At 41.6% G+C, this 21630-nt stretch overlaps 1 protein-coding gene across 2 annotated transcripts in view; it reads left to right on the plus strand.

Moving 5' to 3' along the window:
* Nucleotides 1–18082, plus strand: part of atosa (atos homolog A) — a 41509-nt gene extending 23427 nt beyond the window's left edge. The window contains exons 1-12 of one of the 2 annotated variants that reach the window (XM_060878402.1): nt 2313–2439; nt 3460–3644; nt 3737–3930; nt 4655–4780; nt 6567–8157; nt 9244–9369; nt 12776–12864; nt 16063–16159; nt 16396–16554; nt 16707–16775; nt 17020–17219; nt 17318–18082. In XM_060878402.1, the coding sequence (XP_060734385.1) occupies nt 3770–3930; nt 4655–4780; nt 6567–8157; nt 9244–9369; nt 12776–12864; nt 16063–16159; nt 16396–16554; nt 16707–16775; nt 17020–17219; nt 17318–17471 (2772 nt within the window). In that variant the 5' untranslated portion in view covers nt 2313–2439; nt 3460–3644; nt 3737–3769 and the 3' untranslated portion in view covers nt 17472–18082. Of the gene's footprint in view, nt 1–2312; nt 2440–3459; nt 3645–3736; nt 3931–4654; nt 4781–6566; nt 8158–9243; nt 9370–12775; nt 12865–16062; nt 16160–16395; nt 16555–16706; nt 16776–17019; nt 17220–17317 lie in introns of those variants that run through there. The other variant, XM_060878401.1, reaches the window with a different exon arrangement.
* The last annotated feature ends 3548 nt before the right edge of the window (nt 18083–21630 follow it).

Below are 21630 nucleotides of genomic sequence, written 5' to 3' on the forward strand. Positions count from 1 at the left end.
AATGCACTGAGGTAAAGGGTAAGGTTGTGTTTGGGGATAGGGGTTTAATGCACTGAGGTAAAGGGTAAGGTTGTGTTTGGGGATAGGGGTTTAGTGTACTGAGGTAAAGGGTAAGGTTGTGTTTAGGGCATAGGGGTTAAGTGTACTGAGGTAACATTCTAAGGTTTAGGGATTTTTTTGGGTTTAAGGTTAAAGTTGTTTTGAAGGATCTGAAGTTGTTTTATGGTTTTAAGGAAAAAAGTCAAAGTATAATAAGTCTTTAAAGTGTGTTGAAATGTGTTAAAATAACAGACAGGATTTAAAGCTCCGATGTCTTGTACAATTTGAGAAATAACACTCAAGGTCCAGCTCTGACCTTTCCAGTGCTGACTGTGCCTCAGGATGAAGTATGTTATTGACAGAGAGGCGTGTTATCAAGGGCCTGCTTCATAAATCAGATGAATCCACTGAAATGTGAAGTTTATCAGCTCATCTTTGTTTCAGAGATGCACTATAATGATGATAAAGAGACAAAATAAAACAAAAAGGATTAAAATCGTGATGACAGCAAAATATTTGATAGTTGCCTTTTTAAAATACAATTTTTCAGTATGATCCTTGATCCAGTTTTTGACACATATTTGTTTTTATATTTCTCTTGTGGTCGTCATCGCAATCCTGGTTTAGAGTCTCGACATTAAACCACAGAAACAAAACGTACTCTTCTGCTCTGGGAATTGAAATATTTTAGGCATTTCATGTTGTTATGGGTGTTTTAAATTCTAACATGAAATCTACACAACTCTTGTAGAATTCTTATGTGTTATGTATATTTTAACTGTTATATTATATATACTTTGACTTTCATGCATATTACATGAATACTTTATGCACAATAATAAAGCTTTAACATTTTAGTCACATGTGGGATCACTAGTGTCCCCTGGTGGTGTTTTTTTCCTAGAAAAGACTCATCTGTTTAAAAAACACATGAAATGGGTCAGTTCTCACACACACACACACACACACACACACACACAATGCCCTGCTTTCATTGCAGTGTGTTACCCCTGTGCCTTAGTGTGTTTTGCTGAAATTCTGACTGGTTAAACACACACACTAACCTTGTTAAGTTTTATAAAAAGTTATAAATAAGTCTGTATTAAAATCAGAGTATACATTAATATAGTAATACATAAATTCATCGGAACCACTTCTATCGTTAAACTTTAGGCCACGCCCACTACTCGAGTCTGAAGTTAATTCTGTTGGAGATGTTTGTTCTAAACTGGTTTCTATACGCATCCATGACTAGTTATTTCTGTTAGCTTTTGTGTCATTATCAGACACCAAACACGCCTTTGCTGCTTGATGGATCGACTCAGTTGAGTTGTGCTTTATTTTAAAAGACAGGGTTTTATTTGATCCAACACTGTAGTATTGTGTGTGTGTTCAGTCTTTTGTGTAATTATATGGTTTTGCTGGAGGTTTATTTTAGTCAGGCGGCGACCGAGGACGCCCCTATGATGAGCAGCTGACGGGCGGCGACTAAAATTAACACTATTGTGGTGGAAACTGGAAAAGTGGACACATGTGAGTGTGAGTGTGAGTGTAAGTTTGTGTGTGAGAGTGTGTGTGTGGGGGTGGAGTGGAGTGGAGTGCCAAAAATCTCTCCAAAATAGATTGAATGTGTTTATAATATGAATCATTTATTCACTGAAATATTCAATATGTTAAGTAATTATATTAAAATTAAAAGTCTTTATTTTCACAGAGTAAGAGTGTTATAATGTATTGTGGATAAACACACAGTTACTGTCAAGTAAAACCTTATGGTTATTGTTATTATTTTAGCAGTTCATAAAAACGATGATGTGTAAACAGTCTAGCTCGGTATCATATCGAATAGTTCAAGGATAGTTCAACTTAATAAAGTGTTTATTTTATTCATCAGTGACGTCATCAGCGGTGCTCCATATTGTCACGTCCACTTATTCAATCACATTTTGAAATATCACTATTTTTTGTCGTGTATCACCTCTTGTTGTTGTTGTCTCCATCATTTTGAAGAGAATCCTGTTTCACATTGTTTCTGTAAACTATTATTCCAGGCGTCATGATACTGAGACCTACATACTGACACCTCAGTAGTTTGAGATAATTGTGTTGTGGTGTTGTGTATTGGTCACATTGTTTTGTTGGATCTGGTTTAACTGCTACAACATGCAGTTAACACGAGGTGTAGATTAGATGTGAAAAGCCAGCTTTAATTATAACGCTGATTCATGTTGTTATTTTATCTGAAAATGTGTCACTGCTGCATTCCAGCCTGAATTCCTCTGAACATCACCTCAAGTCTGTCCAGCTTCTAATACAGATCATTCGAAGTCAGATGTGTCATGATGAGCGATGAGGTCGGATCGTGACCTCGCTCTGGGACACGCTGCTCCGGGACTAGAGGTGTGCAGTATGATCAGTATTATCATAATTAATTTAAAAAAAGAAATATATAAATATCTGATTTCAGTCCCACATTAACTGTACAAAAACAACAGAAAACAGAAAAACATATTACATCATGTGTCACTATAGCAGTATAATCTGTGACATGATGTGATCACACACAATCACACACACACACACACACTGTCAGTCCATTGTGATCTCTTAGATAGATGAATATAATCACAGTGACTACAGCTCCATCCATCAGAGTCACAGGGTCGCTCTAACACACCTGACTGAGCTCCTCATCTACCTGTCAGCTCCCTGTGTGTGTGTTAACCGGGGTGCTGTTTCAGCGTCAGTGATCTGTCCTACTTTACCACATTCCACACATTTTTCCTCCTACATTTATCGAGTACGAGCTCTGAAAACAGCCGAAGGCGTGCAGGCGTGTTCTCTCACACAGATGGCAAGATGTTGGCTTCACTGGAACTGTGAGATCAGCTGGTCTGTGTGTGTGTGTGTGTGTGTGTGTGAGATAAAAGCAGTAAATTCTCAGACAGTGATTGAGGTGTACAGGTGTGTGTGTCCATCTCTCAGCTGTTTCCTAACACACCAGTGTAGCCTGTGTTTTAAATGAGTTTCAGAACATTTTGAGAAAATTTTCAGAAACCTTTTAGGGAAATGATGAAACCTGACGAAGTTTCACCAAAGAACTTTCCGTGAAATGAACAGTTTTATCTGATGAGGAAATAATTTACCTCAGAACCTTTTGAACGGATTGAAAAGAAAGGAATTTTCATGAAGGCACAAACACAACTGTTGTGAAAAATAGAAGTGTGAGAGAATCTGTGGTTGTTTTACTCTGTTGTGCAAATATGATAAACAGACTGTGTGGATGTGGCAGATTGTGTGTGTGTGTGTGTGTGTGTGTGTGTGTGTGTGTGATGACGTCCTCTTGTTGCACCTCTTCAAAACATTTCTTTGGCCTGGAAACCCACATGTGTGTGTGTGTGTGCGTGTGTCTCTCTCCAGAAGCGGCAGAGGAGTTTTTTGAGTATGACGCAGAGGAGTTCCTGGTGTCCCTCACGCTCCTGATCACAGAGGGCCGGACTCCAGAATGTTCAGTGAAAGGTCGTACCGAAGGCCTGCACTGCCCCCCCGCACAGTCCGGTGGACCGATCCTCACCAAACATGAATGCAGCGACAAACTGCCTCAGGTGAAGAGCACAACGTATAAAAGTCCCACAAATACAGATTGCTGAGTAAGGAAGTGTTAATGTTTTGTGATTGTTTGTTTGTTTGTTGACAGTGTCGTCAGGCGAGGAGGACGAGGTCAGAGGTCATGTTGCTATGGCGAAATCACATCCCTATAATGATCGAAGTGATGTTGCTGCCTGACTGTTGCTACAGCGACGAGGGTCTGGCTACAGACCTGAATGACCCGGCAATCAAACAGGATGCACTGCTACTGGAGAGATGGACAATACAGCCTGTCCCGAGACAGTACGACACACACACACACACACACACACACACACACACACACACATACACACACACACATTTACATAATTTCAAGTGTAAGGCATTCAACAGTTGAGAAATCATACAAAATCTACACTTTGGCATATGCTAATATTATACGCACACACACACACACACACACACACACATAAACTTGACAGCAGGACAATCCACCCATTCATATACACACACACTGTAATATGACCATATGTGTATAAACATCGGCTTAAACACTCTCTTTCCATACAGTCCAGCCATTTTCTCACACACACACACACACACACACACAGGTCCTGATTAAAACTGTTCAATCATGTTATTATTACATCTGTTGTAAAAAGCAAAAAAAAAACATTTCATGATCATTTCATGAGTCATTTTAGTGTATTTCTACATGTTTATTTTTAGTGTATTTTTCATTATTATTATTTTGTAAAGTCATTATTGTTGTGTAATTGTTGTCTATTAACTCTACTGTGATTATCAGTTGGTTGGGTTGGTTTTTTTCTTTACCCTTGTATTCATGTAACATGGGTCATTGTTGTTATTTACACCTCCTTTGTTTGGTGTGTCATTTTTGCTGAACACAACACACTTAAGAAGGAAGAAATTACTATGTAGTGTATATTCATTTTTATTATTTCAGTGTTTTTATATGTATATCTTACATGCATCTAATCTAATTGTGTGTGTGTGTGTTCAGGAGTGGCGATCGGTTTATCGAGGAGAAGACTTTGCTGTTGGCCGTACGTTCCTACGTGTTTTTCTCTCAGCTGAGTGCCTGGCTCAGCGCCTCTCATGGCATCGTGCCCAGAAACATCCTCTATAGGTAACACATGGTGTACAGATTGTGCATGTGTGTGCGTGTGCGTGTGCGTGTGCGTGTGTGTGTGCGTGTGTGTGTGCGTGTGTGTGTGCGTGTGTGTGTGCGTGCGTGTGTGCATGCGTGTGTGCGTGCGTGCGTGCGTGTGTGCGTGCGTGTGTGCATGCGTGTGTGCGTGCGTGCGTGTGTGTGCGTGTGCGTGTCCCCTTCATATTACAGAACAAATGTTATTGTGTTAAGTAAATTGTGAGTAACTTTGGTAGACGGTCCAGAAGACTCTGATGTGTGTAGGGTTGCAAAATTCCGGGAATTTTCAAGGCTGGAAACTTTCCATGGGGATTAAAGAGACTATATGGAAATAAACTGGGAAATAAAATAAAAAAATGCATAGTTGCCTATAACAAGGAACTTAAATGTAGTTAAAAAAATCTTGCAGCATAATTTTGTTTAAAACAACAAGATTTAATGCAAATTAAGTTGAATTTGTACCCTGCGTTCCTCGGTCACTTGCACACAGCACACTGCTTACTGGAGGGCCATTGAGGCCAAACCCCCTGCAGGTACTTTCATTCTTCCATAACATGTACAGTAACACTTTATTTTAGGGTCATACTAGTTAACTAGTTGCTTATTAGCATGAATATTAATAGAATATTGGCTATTTCTTAGTACTTATTAAGCACATATTAATGCCTTATTCTACATTCTTTATTGTACCCAATACCTAGACTTAATAACATTTACATTTACATTTACATTTACGGCATTTAGCAGACACCCTTATCCAGAGTGACTTACAACTGAGCAACTGAGGGTTAAGGGCCTTGCTCAGGGGCCCAGCAGTGGCAGCTTGGTGGACCTGGGGTTCGAACCCATGACCTTCCGATCAGTAGCCGAACACCTTAACCACTGAGCTACCACATCCCTAATAACTACCTTACTAATTAGAATAAATTACAGCAATCATATGTAAATACGTTTCTTACACTTATTAAGTTTATTATGTTTATTACAAGCCTAATAATGTTTATTATGCGTTTGTGTTACTCAATGAAATGAAGTTCTACTTACGATTAAATCAGTCAAGACGTCGTTTTTAAAATTTGTACTGCCCTGCATGCATGTCTGCTTATGACCAAACAAAATGTTTATTTATGTTTGTATATGAATATATACAATTAAATTTAATTATAAATTTCCCTATATTTCAAAATAATTCCCATAAAGTTTCCAATTTGGAATATTTCCAAAATTCCCCAGATTAAGTACCCGTGGAAAGTTTTCGGGAATTTACCAGAAACTTTCCACCCCTTTGCAACCCTAGATGTGTGACACTAGCTGTGCGATTGATTCTGGCATCGCTGATGACATCCGTACAGCAGATGGAGTTACACCATAAATGTGGTCCATCAATCCATCAGTAAACTCAGAGAAGAAAAATTGCAATCATTCGTGTGTTGTTTTTGCGCCTCCACACTCTTATGGTGTGCTACAACTCCTGAGCTCTGATTGGACAGTTGGGAATTTCTGACTATTTTCTTAGTTTATTATGTACTGTATGTCCAGATCGATGTCCAGCATACGTCATTGTTTAGCCTGAGATTTGTCTATCTGCATTTGGTATTTGTTCGAAGATTACATCATTGAAAGTGTTGTACAGAAAACCACACTTTAATTTGATCTTAAATAGAATTTTCTGTTTACATAATGTTGAAAATTGGCCTATTAGATTCTTACGATCGTTTTGGTTTTAATCCAGATGGAATCAAATGTGTTTCCTTTACTTTCCCAGAATAAGTGCAGCCAATGAAGAGCTGATATGGAATTTCTCCCAGTCGCCCTCGGAGCATGCCTTCCCAGTGCCCAACGTGTCCCACAGTGTAGCACTGAAGGTGCGGGTTCAGTCGTTGCCCCGCCAGCCCAAGTACCCCGTGTTGAAGTGCAGCATTCACTCTGACCTCTCATTCCTTGGAAAACGTTCTCTTGACCCTGCTGAGGCTCCGTTAGTGGGTGCCTATAGTCGGGGTCAGACCGTCAGTGATCCTCCAAACCCCCTTAGACTCCAAAGTTCACCTCTTTTATGCAGACCTCTTCGCTCCCCGTTACCTCCTCATGACAGAACCAGCCCTCTGAACCAGCGTAAATGCCCCGAATCACCCATCCTGCCCGGCAAAGCCGCAAAGCTACTGCTGTCCAGAACCAATAGCATCTTGGAAAGCACAGTAAAGGCACCAAATCTGGAACTGCCCTCGTCATCTTCATCTCCAACACGCGATTTCAAATCACTCTCAAACCCCTTGTTTTCCAACCCCAACCCGAGTTTTCGCACCTCCTCAGCTGAAACCAACCCCTTGATTGGTTCACTGCTCCAGGAGCGGCAGGAAGTGATCGCCCGCATTGCAGAGAGGCTGAATTTCTGCGACCCCACGTCACCTCACCTTCTTCCCGACGCTCTCTTCACACAACCAGGGGATGAAGGGCCATTTAAGAAGACCAAAGATCCTCCTAGTCTTCAAACAAATGACAGAAATGGGACAAGGAATGGAGAATGGAGCCAGACTTCTTTCTTTCAAACACCACTGAGCCCCAGGAGCAGGTCTCGGGTGGAACGAAGCGAACCAGACGAGTCCAGGACGTCACCCAAACCGACGTCCTGTAGGCGGCTTCTGCTTTCGGCTGATTCAAAAGAAGGTTCTATGATCGCTGAAGCTGTACAGGACATCTCACGTTTGATTCAGGAGCGTCTTCAGCTGTCTCAAGAGATCCTGTATGCCAAATACAAACAATGTCGGGAGTCATCAACACCCACCTCCTCGCAGAACCAAAACCAGACCCAAAACCATAAGCAAAATCAGAATCAAAGCCAGACACAAAACCAGAACCACCAGCTTAGAACTAACAGTCACGCTAGCTATGGTAACGGAACAATAAACACAGCCAATGGTGAAACCAGCTCAAACTTTCGAGTTCACACTGAAACACTTGAGAAACGGACCTTGTCTGAAAACCAGGGCCGGTCTGGACCCCTGAACAAAGAACCTACTATCACTAAACCTCAACCACTAACACAAACCAGCCATGCATACAGTGCCAAAAAGGATCCCTGGAAATCTTTACACAGCAGCCCTAAACACTCTCACAGCCTGAACGGAGTGGCAGGAATCAACGACCTCAACCACCTCCAGGACCTTCAGGCCCACCAGTTTGGGAAGGAAAACCAGGGCAGAAGAGTAGAAACACAGATCCAAGCAGAGTACACACTGCCTGGTCAGGATGAGGACCAAGATCCCTGGTCCTCCCTCTCCAGCACACCCACCAGCCTTAATACCCAACACTCCTCGAGCCCAGACTGGACTCTCAACAACACCGCCCACACCACGCTGGTGAGTCTTCCTCTGGTTCTACCTTACTAATGTGTTTTGATCGTGGTATCTGATTTCTCGTCGCTGTTTCTCATTGAAGCACTGCCTTCTTGGAGTCCCCATGACTTGGGGTTTATTAGGTTCTCTACAACCTTTATTTGTATATCTTACATACGCAATGCCTACACAACGTCACTGCTAGCTACCTAGCAGTCAATCAGTTCACTGAAAGAAGTTATAACCCAAAATATCGTCGCTGTCGGGCGGAAACCTCGTATGTCCAAATTTGGTCAATTTCATATTTTTTCACATATCGATGCTATTGGTCAGTCCCCACGTGGGTCTGTTATTTTTACAAGTTATTAACCAATCTAAAGTCTTGAAAATAGCTTGAGCGCAAATCTCATTACTCCATTGGACACTTCAACTGTCCACCTCTTCCTCACTCCGCGGGAGAGCTTCACGGCATATTTCTCCTCAAGAAGAGTCGCAACGAATCAACACGTCTTCTGAGGTAAATGTCTTCAAAACACTGGGCTCAAAGAAAAACCCCCTTCTTGACCCCCGCTAGTTCTGGTGCTCGTCTGAGGACAGGAATTTAGCGAAAGACAATCCACTGCAACGCAGACTAAACCCTGTGCACTGCAGGTAAGGTACGGCGTTTTTTTAATTTCCTGAAAAATAACGGTTTTGGAGATACGAGGATTCCGTCTGACAGCGACGATATACACACTTCATTACAATTTTTTTTTTAGCAGACGTAGCATTAATTCTTTACGTAACATACTGTAGCTACCGAGCTGATACGACTTTGAGCGTTTGTCCTGAATGTGAGGTGAAGAGAACCACAACTGCTCATTTTGTGAATAATGATGAAAGCTAATGGCTCGATCTTCTGCTGTTTAATTCATTTTTATTGAGCATTAGCAACTACTCATTAATATTTACCTCAGCTAATATTTTGTCTGTGAAGTACCTAGTGGGTTTTCCACTGAATGGCTAATAATTATGCCTGTAAATTGCCCCTTGCTCAGCTTGTAAAGAGGAACACCGTTGTGGACACTTTGTTTTTGGACACAAGCTAATTGTGCTGATTGTGTGTAACAGCGAAGCCCCGCCTCCTCCCTGAAGCCATGCAGTAGTAACTGGAAGAAGCAGAACAGACACTCCATCGATGGAACAGCCACGAGAGCGTTCCACCCCTGCACCGGTCTGCCCCTGCTGTCCAGCCCGGTGAGAACCGTTCTCAGGGTAAATGGGTAGTTTAGCGCTAAATCACATCTACATAAACATTCCACTTCAATCAGTCGAGAAACTTTCACACAACATTCACAGGTTCTGTCTCCGTCTCAGTTCTGTCTCTGTTTTTAGGTATGAACACAATCGATCGTCTCCTTGTTGAATCCGTTAGATATAAAGATCACAGAGCTTAATGATGTAATTTACAGTAAGATTGTGATCAGATCATTGGATGAAATCGATTACCAATTTATTAATTTTTTTTATTAAACCAAAAATTCTTCCTAATATATTTTTTTATATTTTCTAATATATTATTTTTGTAGTTCTTTAAATGTACAATTTTAATTATAAACATACATTTATAAACTTATTATATTTATCTAATATATTCTCTATTATATTTTATCTAATATTCAATAATATAGATACAAAATATTTTTTCAGCATTTAAACAAATATAAATATAATACTAATAATAAATATAAATTTTAATATATAACAGAATTTTCCTAAGATCATGTGTGTTTCTGTTGTGAAAAAAGGGCTGAACTAAATATTAAATATTGAGTCAGAGTGTGTGTGTGTGTGTGTGTGTGTGTGTCATGTGACCCTACACCCTGTGACTCTTGTGCTCCTGTGTGCCTCTAATGCTGTCCAGATTCTCGCACGCACGCACACACATACACACACACACACACACACACACACACAGTTTCCTGTTGCCGGTAGCACCTTGCTGGAGTATTATGGGATGAATTATCCCACTTCCTCCTCCTCAGGGTTACGTCTGGCCTTCTTCCACACACAGCTCTGATTATTACAGCGTTACTCACACGTCTGAGCACACTGTTCATCACCGACAAATACATTTCATTCTAATGACGTTTCAGAGTTTTTAAAGAATTCCTCACTCTGATATAATCTCCTGTTTATAACGTGTTATCTTCAAAGCTTTCATATTGGAAAGACATATCTCAGTCAAACCAGAACACATGAACGCTGTTAACCTTGTTAACCTTCACACAAGCAACATAACAATTCAGGTTATTTATTGTGAGGTCACAGCTGGTGAATATACAGTTTGAATGATATGCAAAAACAGATGATTGGCTGAAGTACAGTTGAGGCCAAAATTATTAGCCCCCTTATGAAATTAGACAAAACTCTTGATTTCTCCATGGAAATGACCATTAACAACAAGTGTTTTATAGTGTGTTTGTTTCCAAAATAACAAAGACAAAATCTCCACTAAGTTTGATTAGGATATTTAATTGAAATAGTGAGTTGAAACAAGAAAGGGCAAAAATGAAACGTCCAAAATTATTAGCCCCCGGTCATTAATAGTCAATAGTGAACCCTTTCTGAGCCACAACTGACAACAACCTCTTAGAGTAGTTCTTTACTAGGTTGGCACAGGTTTCCTGAGGGATTTTAGCCCATTCTTCCATTGCAAATTGCTCCAGCTGGTCCAAATTACGTGGTTTCCAAGCATGGACATTCACTTTGAGCACTCACCACAAATTCTCAATAGGATTGAGGTCTGGGCTCTGTGCGGGCCACTCCAGGACCTTTGTTTTGGTATCCTTCAGGAACTGTTGGACCAATTTCGATGTATGCTTTGGGTCATTGTCTTGTTGGAAGACCCAGCGACGACCTAAGGCTAGACTACGAGCAGATTTCTGCATATTATCCCTCAAAATGTCAACATAATTTTCTTTTTTCATGATGCCATGCACCCGAACAAGGCTCCCTGTGCCTGAAGCTGCAAAACAGCCCCACAGCATGATGCTGCCAACACCATTTTTAACTGTGGGAACTGTGTTCTTAGGGTTGAAGGCCTCACCCTTTCTTCGCCAAACATAAGCAACATCCATGTGCCCAAACAGTTCTAGTTTAGTCTCATCAGACCAAAGCACAGACTCCCAAAACTCATCTTTACCTTTCAAATGTTCACGGGCAAACCTCAGTCTAGCTGTGATGTGCCGCTGTTTGAGTAAAGGGGTTCTTCTGGGACGATGGCCCTGAAGCCCACCACGATGAAGAGCCCTCACAACTGTGTTCCTTGAAACATCAACTCCAGAAGAGGCCAGGTCAGCAACAATCATCTTGGCAGATGTCTGGGGCATCTTGCTGATATCTCTGACTATTTTCCTCTCCAGGGTTCTTGAAATCTTGCGCTTACGACCACGCCCAGGTTTGTTTCTTACAGAATTTGTCTCCTTGTACTTGGCAATGATGCAACGTACGGCGGTTCTAGACACTGTGAAAAGCTTGGAAATGGCAGTATAACCTTCCCCCTTATCATGAGTCTCCACTATCTTCTTTCTGAGCTCAAGACTGATTTCCTTTGTCTTTGGCATGGTGAGTAAAAGTAGTCTCTCCCAATAATGTGTTCAAGTGCCCTGTTCCTTGGAGTCCTTTAATGCTGATTGAATGCCCAGGTGTTGTTAGGAAGCCAATTGACTGCACAGGTGTGGTTTGAAAGCTGATTGATTAATTAGGTGTGTTTTGAAAGCTGATTGATTAATTGGGTGTGTTTTGAAAGCAAATATTCACAAGGGGCTAATATTTTTGACCACCCCATTTTCACTATATTTGATTATAAAGCAAGCCTAAAAATGTATTTTATATTCCAAAATGTACCAAAAGCTACTAAATAGGACTGGCGAATGTTTGATTATATCAAGTTTTATCAATGCTGCAAACATTGGAAAGATCTTTAGGAAAATGTTCCAAAATTCCTGGGGGGCTAATAATTTTGGCCTCAACTGTATAATCCTGTAACCAATCCAGTGAGAGTGTCTCTCATATCATCACTTTCTTGCAGTTTAGATCCTGACGTTGGCTTTCGACGCACTGAAACTGAAAATTTCAGCTTTTATTTGGAATTGTATTGCTGTTAAACTGTTACAGGTGGAGCAACAACAAAATCGCAAATTAATCAACAAAATAATAAACACTACACAAAAGTAAAAGACCTACATTTTCAACCTCACTATCCAAAAAAAAAAGGGGGGGGGGCACATTAGATAAGTGTTTTCTAAGTGAGTTCACATATGAGCTGTGAAGTGATGGCATGAAGTACGAAGCTAGCATGTAGCGTTGTTGACTCGAGCACCTTTCTCTGTCGCTTACAGTCTCCATGATTTATTCTTCTAATGTGGTGACATAATAACACGCCCACTAGGGCCAAACATCCGTGGCGAGTGTCGATGCAGTCGTTGTCTTTAAGAAGACAAAGCGCAGGCTACATGGGGTACGGTTTGTGTTTATAACCTGTATATACGTACAGATTCTTCACTAACACTGTAGTAGGACTTCCCTCGTATCTGGATCCTGTGTAAACGGAGTGTCAGTAACAAGGTGCTGAGATTTGATTGATTTCTCTCTTGTTCAGGTTCCTCAGAGGAGAAGTCAGACTGGATATTTTGACTTGGACACGACTTTGGCTCAGTGTAAAGGAGCACTGTGGGGCTCCAGTAAAAGGTAGGCGCTCTGTGATGTGTGATTCACTGTACATGCAACTTGGGTCAGTTTTTACCTCATAAACTTATACTGAATACATTTGCGTGTGGATACGGAGCTAACAGCGCGCGACATCTAACAGAATTCCAGCTGTTCAGTAGTGATGGCCAGTTCGTCAACGAATCGTTCTTTTGAACCGGTTCTTTTTAGTGAACTGGATGAACCAATTCACCAAATCGGACTGATTCGTTTTAAACAGTTCGCGTCTTGAGTCAGCGCTGATCCACAAGTTACTAAAGTTACTCACTTCCGGTCATGCCTGACAGCCCCTCCGACTCTAATATCCCGGAGTATATGTAACTCCTGTACACTGAACTGAGACATGTTGTGCTGAGAGAACTGTGGGCTCGAGCTGTTGATACTGCGCATGAATCACTGAACCGATACAGCGAATAATCAGTACACTGAACTGAGAACTGTTTGCTTCGGACGCGTCCGAGAACCGATGAGCTGTTGATACTGCGCATGCGTGAATCACTGAACCGATACAGCAAATCATCAGCACACTGAACTGATACAGCGAATCATCAGCACACTGAACCGATACAGCGAATCATCAGCACACTGAACCGATACAGGGAATCATCAGCACACTGAACCGATACAGGGAATCATCAGCACACTGAACCGATACAGGGAATCATCAGCACACTGAACCGATACAGCGAATCATCAGCACACTGAACCGATACAGGGAATCATCAGCACACTGAACTGATACAACGAATCATCAGTAGACTGAACTGAGAACTGTTTGCTTTGGACGCGTCCGACATACTGAGAACCGATGATCTGTTGTTACTGCGCATGCGTAAATCACTGAACTGATACAGCAACAAATGTAAATGGTTATGATTTAATGTCTTATCAATGTATGAGTGTTTAACTCAGTCGCATTAGTTTTTGAAACAACTGATGGAGCGAAAGAAACATTTCAAAATTATGCTTTTTTTGTGTAACTTTTTGTAAGTTGATGAAGATTAGTTTATTAACTTTATATCTTTAAGACACGTAAAACATCCACGTTTGCACATCAATGCCTGTACTGGGTGTTTAGTTGCAAAACTTAAATGTAAGAAACGTATTCAACTAAAGTTATGATTACAAAGAACTTTTCAAATGTGTTAAATTGATTGTATTAATATCTGCCGGCAGCGGCGGGATGAAGGAATTTACGTCATTACGTCATTGTGAATGACGTCATTACGTCAGGACGTAAAAGAACTGGTGAACTGGATTATTGGACTGGTTCATTAAAACGAACTGTCCGAAAGAACCGGTTCGCGGAAAAGAACCGAACTTCCCATCACTACTGTTCAGAGCGGGTCACGTCACCGAGTTGCCGGGGAAAACGAGAGGCGGTGGATAATGTTTTTATATCAATGAAGGCTGGTGTACAAACCTGGCAGTTTTAAAGATGTCCTGCCCAAATTTGAAAGCTCACTTTATTTTATTTGCCACAGGAGTTCTCCTCGTTTATTCTGGTGAGTGTGTACGTTCCTCCCAACGGCGTTAGAACCGTTGGCCGATCAGATCACACAAACAGAGCAGCGCTATCCAGACACTTTCATTATCATTCTCTGTGATTTTAATAAAGCTAATCTCAACTGTAAATACAGACAGCACATGACATGTCCCACCAGGTACAACATTATACTGGTCCACTGCTACACTGTTCTAAAGGATCCATACCACTCTGTTCCCTGTGCAGCTCCTGTGCAGGTTCATCTTCTACCAACCTACAAGTTGTAAGATCTGTAAAGAGATCTTTAATCAGAGCGGGATTTACAAGCCTGCTTCGACCTCACAGATTAGTGTGTTTTTGAGGCTGAAGCTACTGCACATATGTTAAATACTTCCTGGAGGGAACACACAAGTCCTCACAGCTACTGATTTGGATGAGCTCACAGATACTGTGACCTCCTACATCGGTTTCTGTGAGGACATGTGTGTTCCCTCCAGGACGTATTTAACATTCAACAACAACAAAACTTGGTTCAGCGCAAAACTCAAACAGCTTCACTAGGCTAAAGTGGACGCCTTCAGAAGTGGGGACAAAGCCTTGTACAAACAGGACAAATACACACTAAATAGGGAGATAAGAGTGGCAGAGCAAAACTACTCGCTGAAAAAACATTAGCTTTCAACTAATGACTCTACATCAGTGTGGAAAGGCCTGAAAGCCATCACCCCAACAAGACCCCATCCCTCGGCAGTGATGCCAGTCAACAGATGGCTGAAGACCTGAACAAGTTCTACAGTAGGTTTGAAAAACATCACTGGACCCTTGCTGGACTACCTGCAGTTTTACCGAGCAAACAGGTCTGTGGGACTTCACTACATCCTCCAACATCTGGATAAACCAGGGACTTATGCAAGGATCCTGTTTGTGGACTTCAACAAAGCTCTGCCTTCAACACCATCATACAGGTACCATCCTATATAAACTGACACAGCTCTCTGTACCCACCTCCATCTGTCAGTGGATCACCAGCTTCCAGTAGCGAGTGAGGCTGGGAGCACTGGAGCTCCTCAGGGCCGCGTTCTCTCCCCACTGCTTTTCTTTCTCTACACAAATGACTGCACCTCTAAACACCCCACTGTCCAGCTCCTGATATTTGCAGATGACACTGCAGTCTCGATCGGTCTCATCCAGGACGGAGACGAGTCTGCATACAGACAAGAGGATACAGACACCTGGAGCTGAACATGCTCAAAACTGTGGAGTTGATATTAGACTTCAGGAGAAACCCCCTGCCCTCCCCCCACCCACCATCATGAACAGCACTGTGGCTGCAGTGGAGTCATTCAAGTTCATGGGAACCACCATCTCCGAGGACCTGAAGTGGGACACTCACATTGACTCCATGGTGGAAAAGGGCCAGGAGAAGGTTGTACTTCCTTTATCGACTGAAAAGGTTCAACCTGCCACAGGCACAGATGATACAGTTTTACTCAGCTGTTATTGAGACGGTTCTGTGCTCTTCTGTTACTGTTTGTTTTTGGGTCAGTCAGCAAATCAGGTTTAAGAAGACTTTTTATCTTAAATTAGAATTAAAATTGAGATTATGTAGTGTAACGACATTTATCTTAATGTGTCGTAGTTAAGCAGAGTACGCTAACCTGACTTGTTTATCTAACCTGTGTGTGTGTGTATAGAGTGTGTTTGAAGAGATCTGAAGACTCCGAGGAACCTCAGCAGCTCCTGAGCGCCAGCGCCCCTCCCGCCAGTCTCAGCCTTCTGGGAAATTTTGAGGTACACACACACACACACACACACACACACGCGCACAAACACACACATGTGTATACACACACAGTCACACAGCAGCTTGTTGGTAAAGGCCTTGAATTGTTTAATCGGAGGACACATGCACACTGTTACTGAGTCATATACTGACACACACTGACTCACTGTTGAGTAGTACTCACTACTGAGGTGTTATTGATGTGTGTGTGTGTGTGTGTGTGTGTGTGTGTGTGTGTGTGTAGGAGTGTGTCCTAAACTACCGCTTGGAGCCACTTGGTACCGTCGAGGGTTTCACAGCTGAAGTTGGTGCCAGTGGTTCGTTCTGCCCGAGTCACATGACCTTTCCGGTAGACGTGTCGTTCTACAGTGTGTCAGATGATAATGCTCCTTCTCCCTACATGGTAATGAGCACACCGAGCGCCCCCCCACCCCCACCCAACAGAACAGACTTTTTATTTATTTATTTGTTTGTTTGTTTGTTTGTTTGTATTTGTATTTCTATTTTGTATTAAAAGATGTTTAATGTTGTTTTTTTTGTGTGTGTGTCCTGCAGGGGGTCATAAACCTGGAGTCTCTGGGGAAGAGGGGCTACCGTGTGCCTCCATCAGGAACCATTCAAGTGGTAAGAGGTCTAATTGGTCTGTAATGTACACTGAAATGTCTTCAGATACACAGTGACGCTGCGCTCCTCCTTTTTAAACGCTAAACATCACCATCTAGTGGTTGTTCATGGAATTGCATGAGCTTTAAGCTCCAGTCTCCTTTGCGCTTTTTTAAAGTTTAGAATATAATTGTATGAAATAGTGTAACATATTATTAACTGTATATTAATTCTTGAGGTAATTCTGATGTCATCTACGTTTCAGACCTTATTTAACCCCAATAAGACGGTGGTGAAGATGTTTGTGGTGATGTACGATCTGAGAGAAATGCCAGCCGGCCATCAGACATTCCTGAGGCAGAGGACTTTCTCCGTCCCGGTCAAACGCGAATCAAACGGACAAAACCACAGGAAGCCCCTCCTCCCTGGCCAGGGGCGGACCCTGCGCTACCTCATACACCTGAGGTGAGCTCACCTGTACTGTACTGTACGTCTCACCTGCTATTCGTCTGTCTGATGTCATTATCGCTAATCGTTTGATGTCTCTCTGATCTTTCTGTCAGGTTCCAGAGCTCCAAATCTGGAAAGATCTACCTCCATCGAGACATCCGACTTCTGTTCTCACGCAAATCTATGGAAGTGGACAGTGGTGCTGCCTACGAGCTCAAATCCTTCACCGAGTCTCCAGCTGATCCTCCTTTCTCCCCGAGATGCTGATCCGCTCATGAGCCATCTAACGTCCTGTTCCCACTCCAGCACAGAGGCCTTACTGAAGTCTGATCTCACACACACACACACACACACACGCGCACACACACACACACACACACACACACACACACACACGCACACACACGCACACGTTCATATTCTTCTCATTCTTTCTCTCTCCACAGCTCTGTTTGTCTCTTTTATTGTCCGTCTTCTTAGTTTTTTGTAAATGTTTTCCTCTTTATTTCTCTCCTTTGTCTCTATACATTTATTATTATTGTCCTATATTTATTCTTTCATCTTTTGTTCTTCTCTCCTTTTTCCTTCACTGCTTAATTTTCATGCCTTCTGTTTAATTTATTAATCGATCGTCTCTCTCGCTCTCTCATTCTTTCTTTATCTGTCTCTGTGTCCTTCTCTTTCTCTCTCTCTCTCTCTCTCTCTCTCTCTCTCTCTCTCTCTCTCCCTCCCCCTCTCTGTCTCTCTCTCTCTCCCTCCCTCTCTCTCTCTCTCTCTCTCTCTCTCTCTCTCTCTCTCTCTCTCTCTCTTTCTCTGTCTCTCCCTCCCCCTCCCTCTCTCCCTCTCTCTCTCTCTCTTTCTCTGTCTCTCCCTCTCTCTCCCTCCCCCTCTCTCTCTCTCTCTCTCTTCTGTCTCTCTCTCTCTCTCTCTCTCTCTCTCTCTCTCTCCCTCCCTCTCTCTCTCTCCCTCCCCCTCTCTGTCTCCCTCTCTCTCTCTCCCTCCCCCTCTCTGTCTCTCTCTCTCTCCCTCCCTCTCTCTCTCTCTCTCTCTCTCTCTCTCTCTCTCCTCTGTGCTGCAGTGGGGACATTGTGTTTTTTGTTGCAGTTCTGAAGCTCATCCTCTGAGCTTTTTTTTGCCGTTTTTTGAAGGAATAAAAAAAATACTGAAGTTTAAAATTAAAAAATAAACTGATTATGGACCATTTTTTAATGACAGAAACAAAAACCACCAAGAAACAGATGAAGAGAATAAAGACTTTGGATAGAGCACTGTGTTCCTCCACCACAACTGGAAAAGGAAATGAGTCATAACCTCCCTCTCTCTCTCTCTCCCTCTCTCTCTCTCTTCTCTCTCTCACTCTCACTTTCTCTCTCTCTCTCTCTCTCTCTCCTCTCTCTCTCTGTCTCTCTCTCTGTCTCTCACTCTCACTTTCTCTCTCTCCTCTCTCTCTCTGTCTCTCTCTCTGTCTCTCACTCTCACTTTCTCTCTCTCTCTCTCTCTCTCTCTCTGTCTCTCTCTCTCTCTCCCTCTCTCTCTCTCTCTCTCTCTCTCTCTCTGTCTCTCTCTCTGTCTCTCACTCTCACTTTCTCTCTCTCTCTCTCTCCTCTCTCTCTCTGTCTCCCTCTCTCTCTGTCTCCCTCTCTCTCTCTCTCTCTCTCTCCCCCCTTTATTTGATTTTGTACTGTTACCGAACCACTTTAATCGGAAGTGTTGCAATAGAGAAAAGAATATCTTAACTAGCTTAGTGTTTACATATTTACTTTGTCAGTTATTTAATATTTAAGATATTTCATTTACTGCACATGTGACGCCTGTCGTGCTCAGCATTATGATGTAGTGCAATATGTTTCAATCATACCGTGTATTTTTGACTAATATTCAAATCAGAAATAAAAGAAATATATCTATATCTATATATCTATGAAAAAGACTAAACGTGTGTTTATTTCATATACAGAACGTCAGTACAGTCGTTCAGCACCTAATACTGAGTTTATCTGCTATAGTACTATAGTTGCTATAGTAACCGCTTGTTCACAGGGACATGTATTGTGGACCGTGACATGTACTGTAAGTAGGTGTTAATGGAAGGAGTCTCCAGTTTCAGAGGTAAAGCTGAATAGGTTTTTATCTTTATGAGAGAAGAGAAGATTTTACACTTCACACATTCTTGGTATCAGGAAAAGCTGCATTTTCTAAGAGAGGCTCATGAGACAATGAGTGTTTATAACTGTTACAGTCCTGCTCACAATTATTGGCACTCCTTTATTTTGTGTAACTTGTGCAATATCTACAGGAATAAATTAAAATGTACCAAAATGATATCATCAGAGTTTTTTAATTGGAGGTCCAAAGTAATTAAACAAAGAACATTGTAGTAACTTCCATGTAGTAATTTCAAAGGAAAAACAGGGGGAAAAAACAGCATGGGCAGCAATAAAGGCACCCTTCCTTAATATTTGGTTGTACACCCTTTCACAGCAATGACAGCTTCTAAACATTTCTTGTAGCCATCTATGAGCTTCCTGCATTTCTCTGCTGTTGAATGTTTGCAGGGTTCTTTTTCCAACGGCAGATTTCAGCTCAACCATAAGATTTACAATAGGATTGAGATCACGACTCATTTCTGGCCATATTAAAATGGTCCTTTTTCCCTTTTCAACAATTCCTGCATGCTTTTGAATGTGTGCTTTGGGTCTTTGCCTTGCTGGAGGACCCATTATCTTCAACTCAAACCACTCAAAGTATTCCTACACTAGGTAGGACATTTTGCTCCAAAATCTCTTAGTAATTCTCTGATTTCATGATTCCTGTGATGAGGTCAAGGCCTCCAGTACCAGATGTAGCAAAACTGCTTCATTGGGTCATCTGTAAACAAACTGTTGAAGTGCATTGCCAAAAAAGCTCAATTTTTGTTTCATCTGCACACAGGACATTTTCCTAGAATGATTGTGGTTTGTCCAGGTACACTTTGACACAGTCGTTCCTTTTCTTCCCGTGAAGCCCTGCTTGTTTTTGTGTGCGGCATTTAGTACTTGGTGAAACCATGACCCCAAACAGTTCCAGGTTGGCCTTCGAGTCTTTGGATATTAGACGTGGTGTTTTTTTACACCATTCGCACCAACCATTGTAGAGTTCTCTCATGAATTTTCCTCTTTCCCCAACTTCCAGGGTTCTTGACGGTTCCATGATTGGCAAACTTCTTAATAACAATGCGTACTGTTGAAACAGGGATATCAAGGTCTTTGGAGATCACCTTATACCCTTTGGAGGTCTTGTGTTTGCTAATAATAGCACTTGTACTGACAGGGAGTAATGTGACTTTTTAATACACTGAAGTCATCATTCAGTTCATAATTTATGTCACATTGGACTGACAATTTACCACAAAATGTATTTTCATACTGACTTATAGTAAAGGATGACAATACCAGTGTCACAGCAAGTTTGAAGTTTTTCTTTTGTTTTTTTCTTTTATTTTATTGTTATCAGCTCTTTTGTATTAAACACAAGTTTTTAAAAAATGCTTTACTTGATTATTTTTTCTAGGACATTAAATATAATAATAAATATGACTTTTTTATTAAATTAAAAATGTAATCAGTTGCTGTGGTATAAGAGGAATAAAGCCCTCACACGTTATACAGTAAAATAACCAACATCAATAATACTGAATATCTAAAATGTGAAAATGTAATAGGAATAAATAATCATAAAAAAAAACAGATCTCTATGTACATTATGAAGGTTTCTACACCGTAATCTACACTGAACTCCACTTCCCAAACCTCCACCTACAAACATGTTCTACATTGCCCTCATGCTGAGGTACGACATTTGAGCACACCTGAGAGCACCTGAGAGGCGGTACCTCACCTGAGAGGCGGTACCTCACCTGAGAGGCGGTACCACACCTGAGAGGCGGTACCTCACCTGAGAGGCGGTACCTCACCTGAGAGGCGGTACCACACCTGAGAGGCGGTACCTCACCTTCCGTGTGCGGAAGTGAAAGTGAAAATTTTGACCCATCGACAGGTACCAACAAGACAAAAGGTTTAGTATTTCACATTTCATAAATCCTGTAACATTTTCTCATGCACTTTAGTCTCTGTTAATTTTGTCTGTATGTCGGACCGAACAAACAACAACAAACTGACGTCTTCTTTCCATGTGATGTTTTGCTGGTTTTTATTCCGTGTTTATTCCGTGTTTACTCTGTGGCTCTGCGCCTGAAACGGAGTCACCGCCGTATGTGACGCATTTGTTAGGTTTCGTTTTGTTTACGTTATTATAGAAATATAATGACAAAGGACTTGTAGCTTATAACGTAATATTATATTTTAATACAAATAAATTCTTTATTTTTAAGTATTATAAAGAATGGCTTACACCAAACGCCAGTTTCCCTGTAAGCAGAACAGACCTT

Source organism: Tachysurus vachellii, chromosome 9, assembly GCF_030014155.1.
Source record: "Tachysurus vachellii isolate PV-2020 chromosome 9, HZAU_Pvac_v1, whole genome shotgun sequence".
Taxonomy (NCBI): Eukaryota; Metazoa; Chordata; class Actinopteri; order Siluriformes; family Bagridae; genus Tachysurus; species Tachysurus vachellii.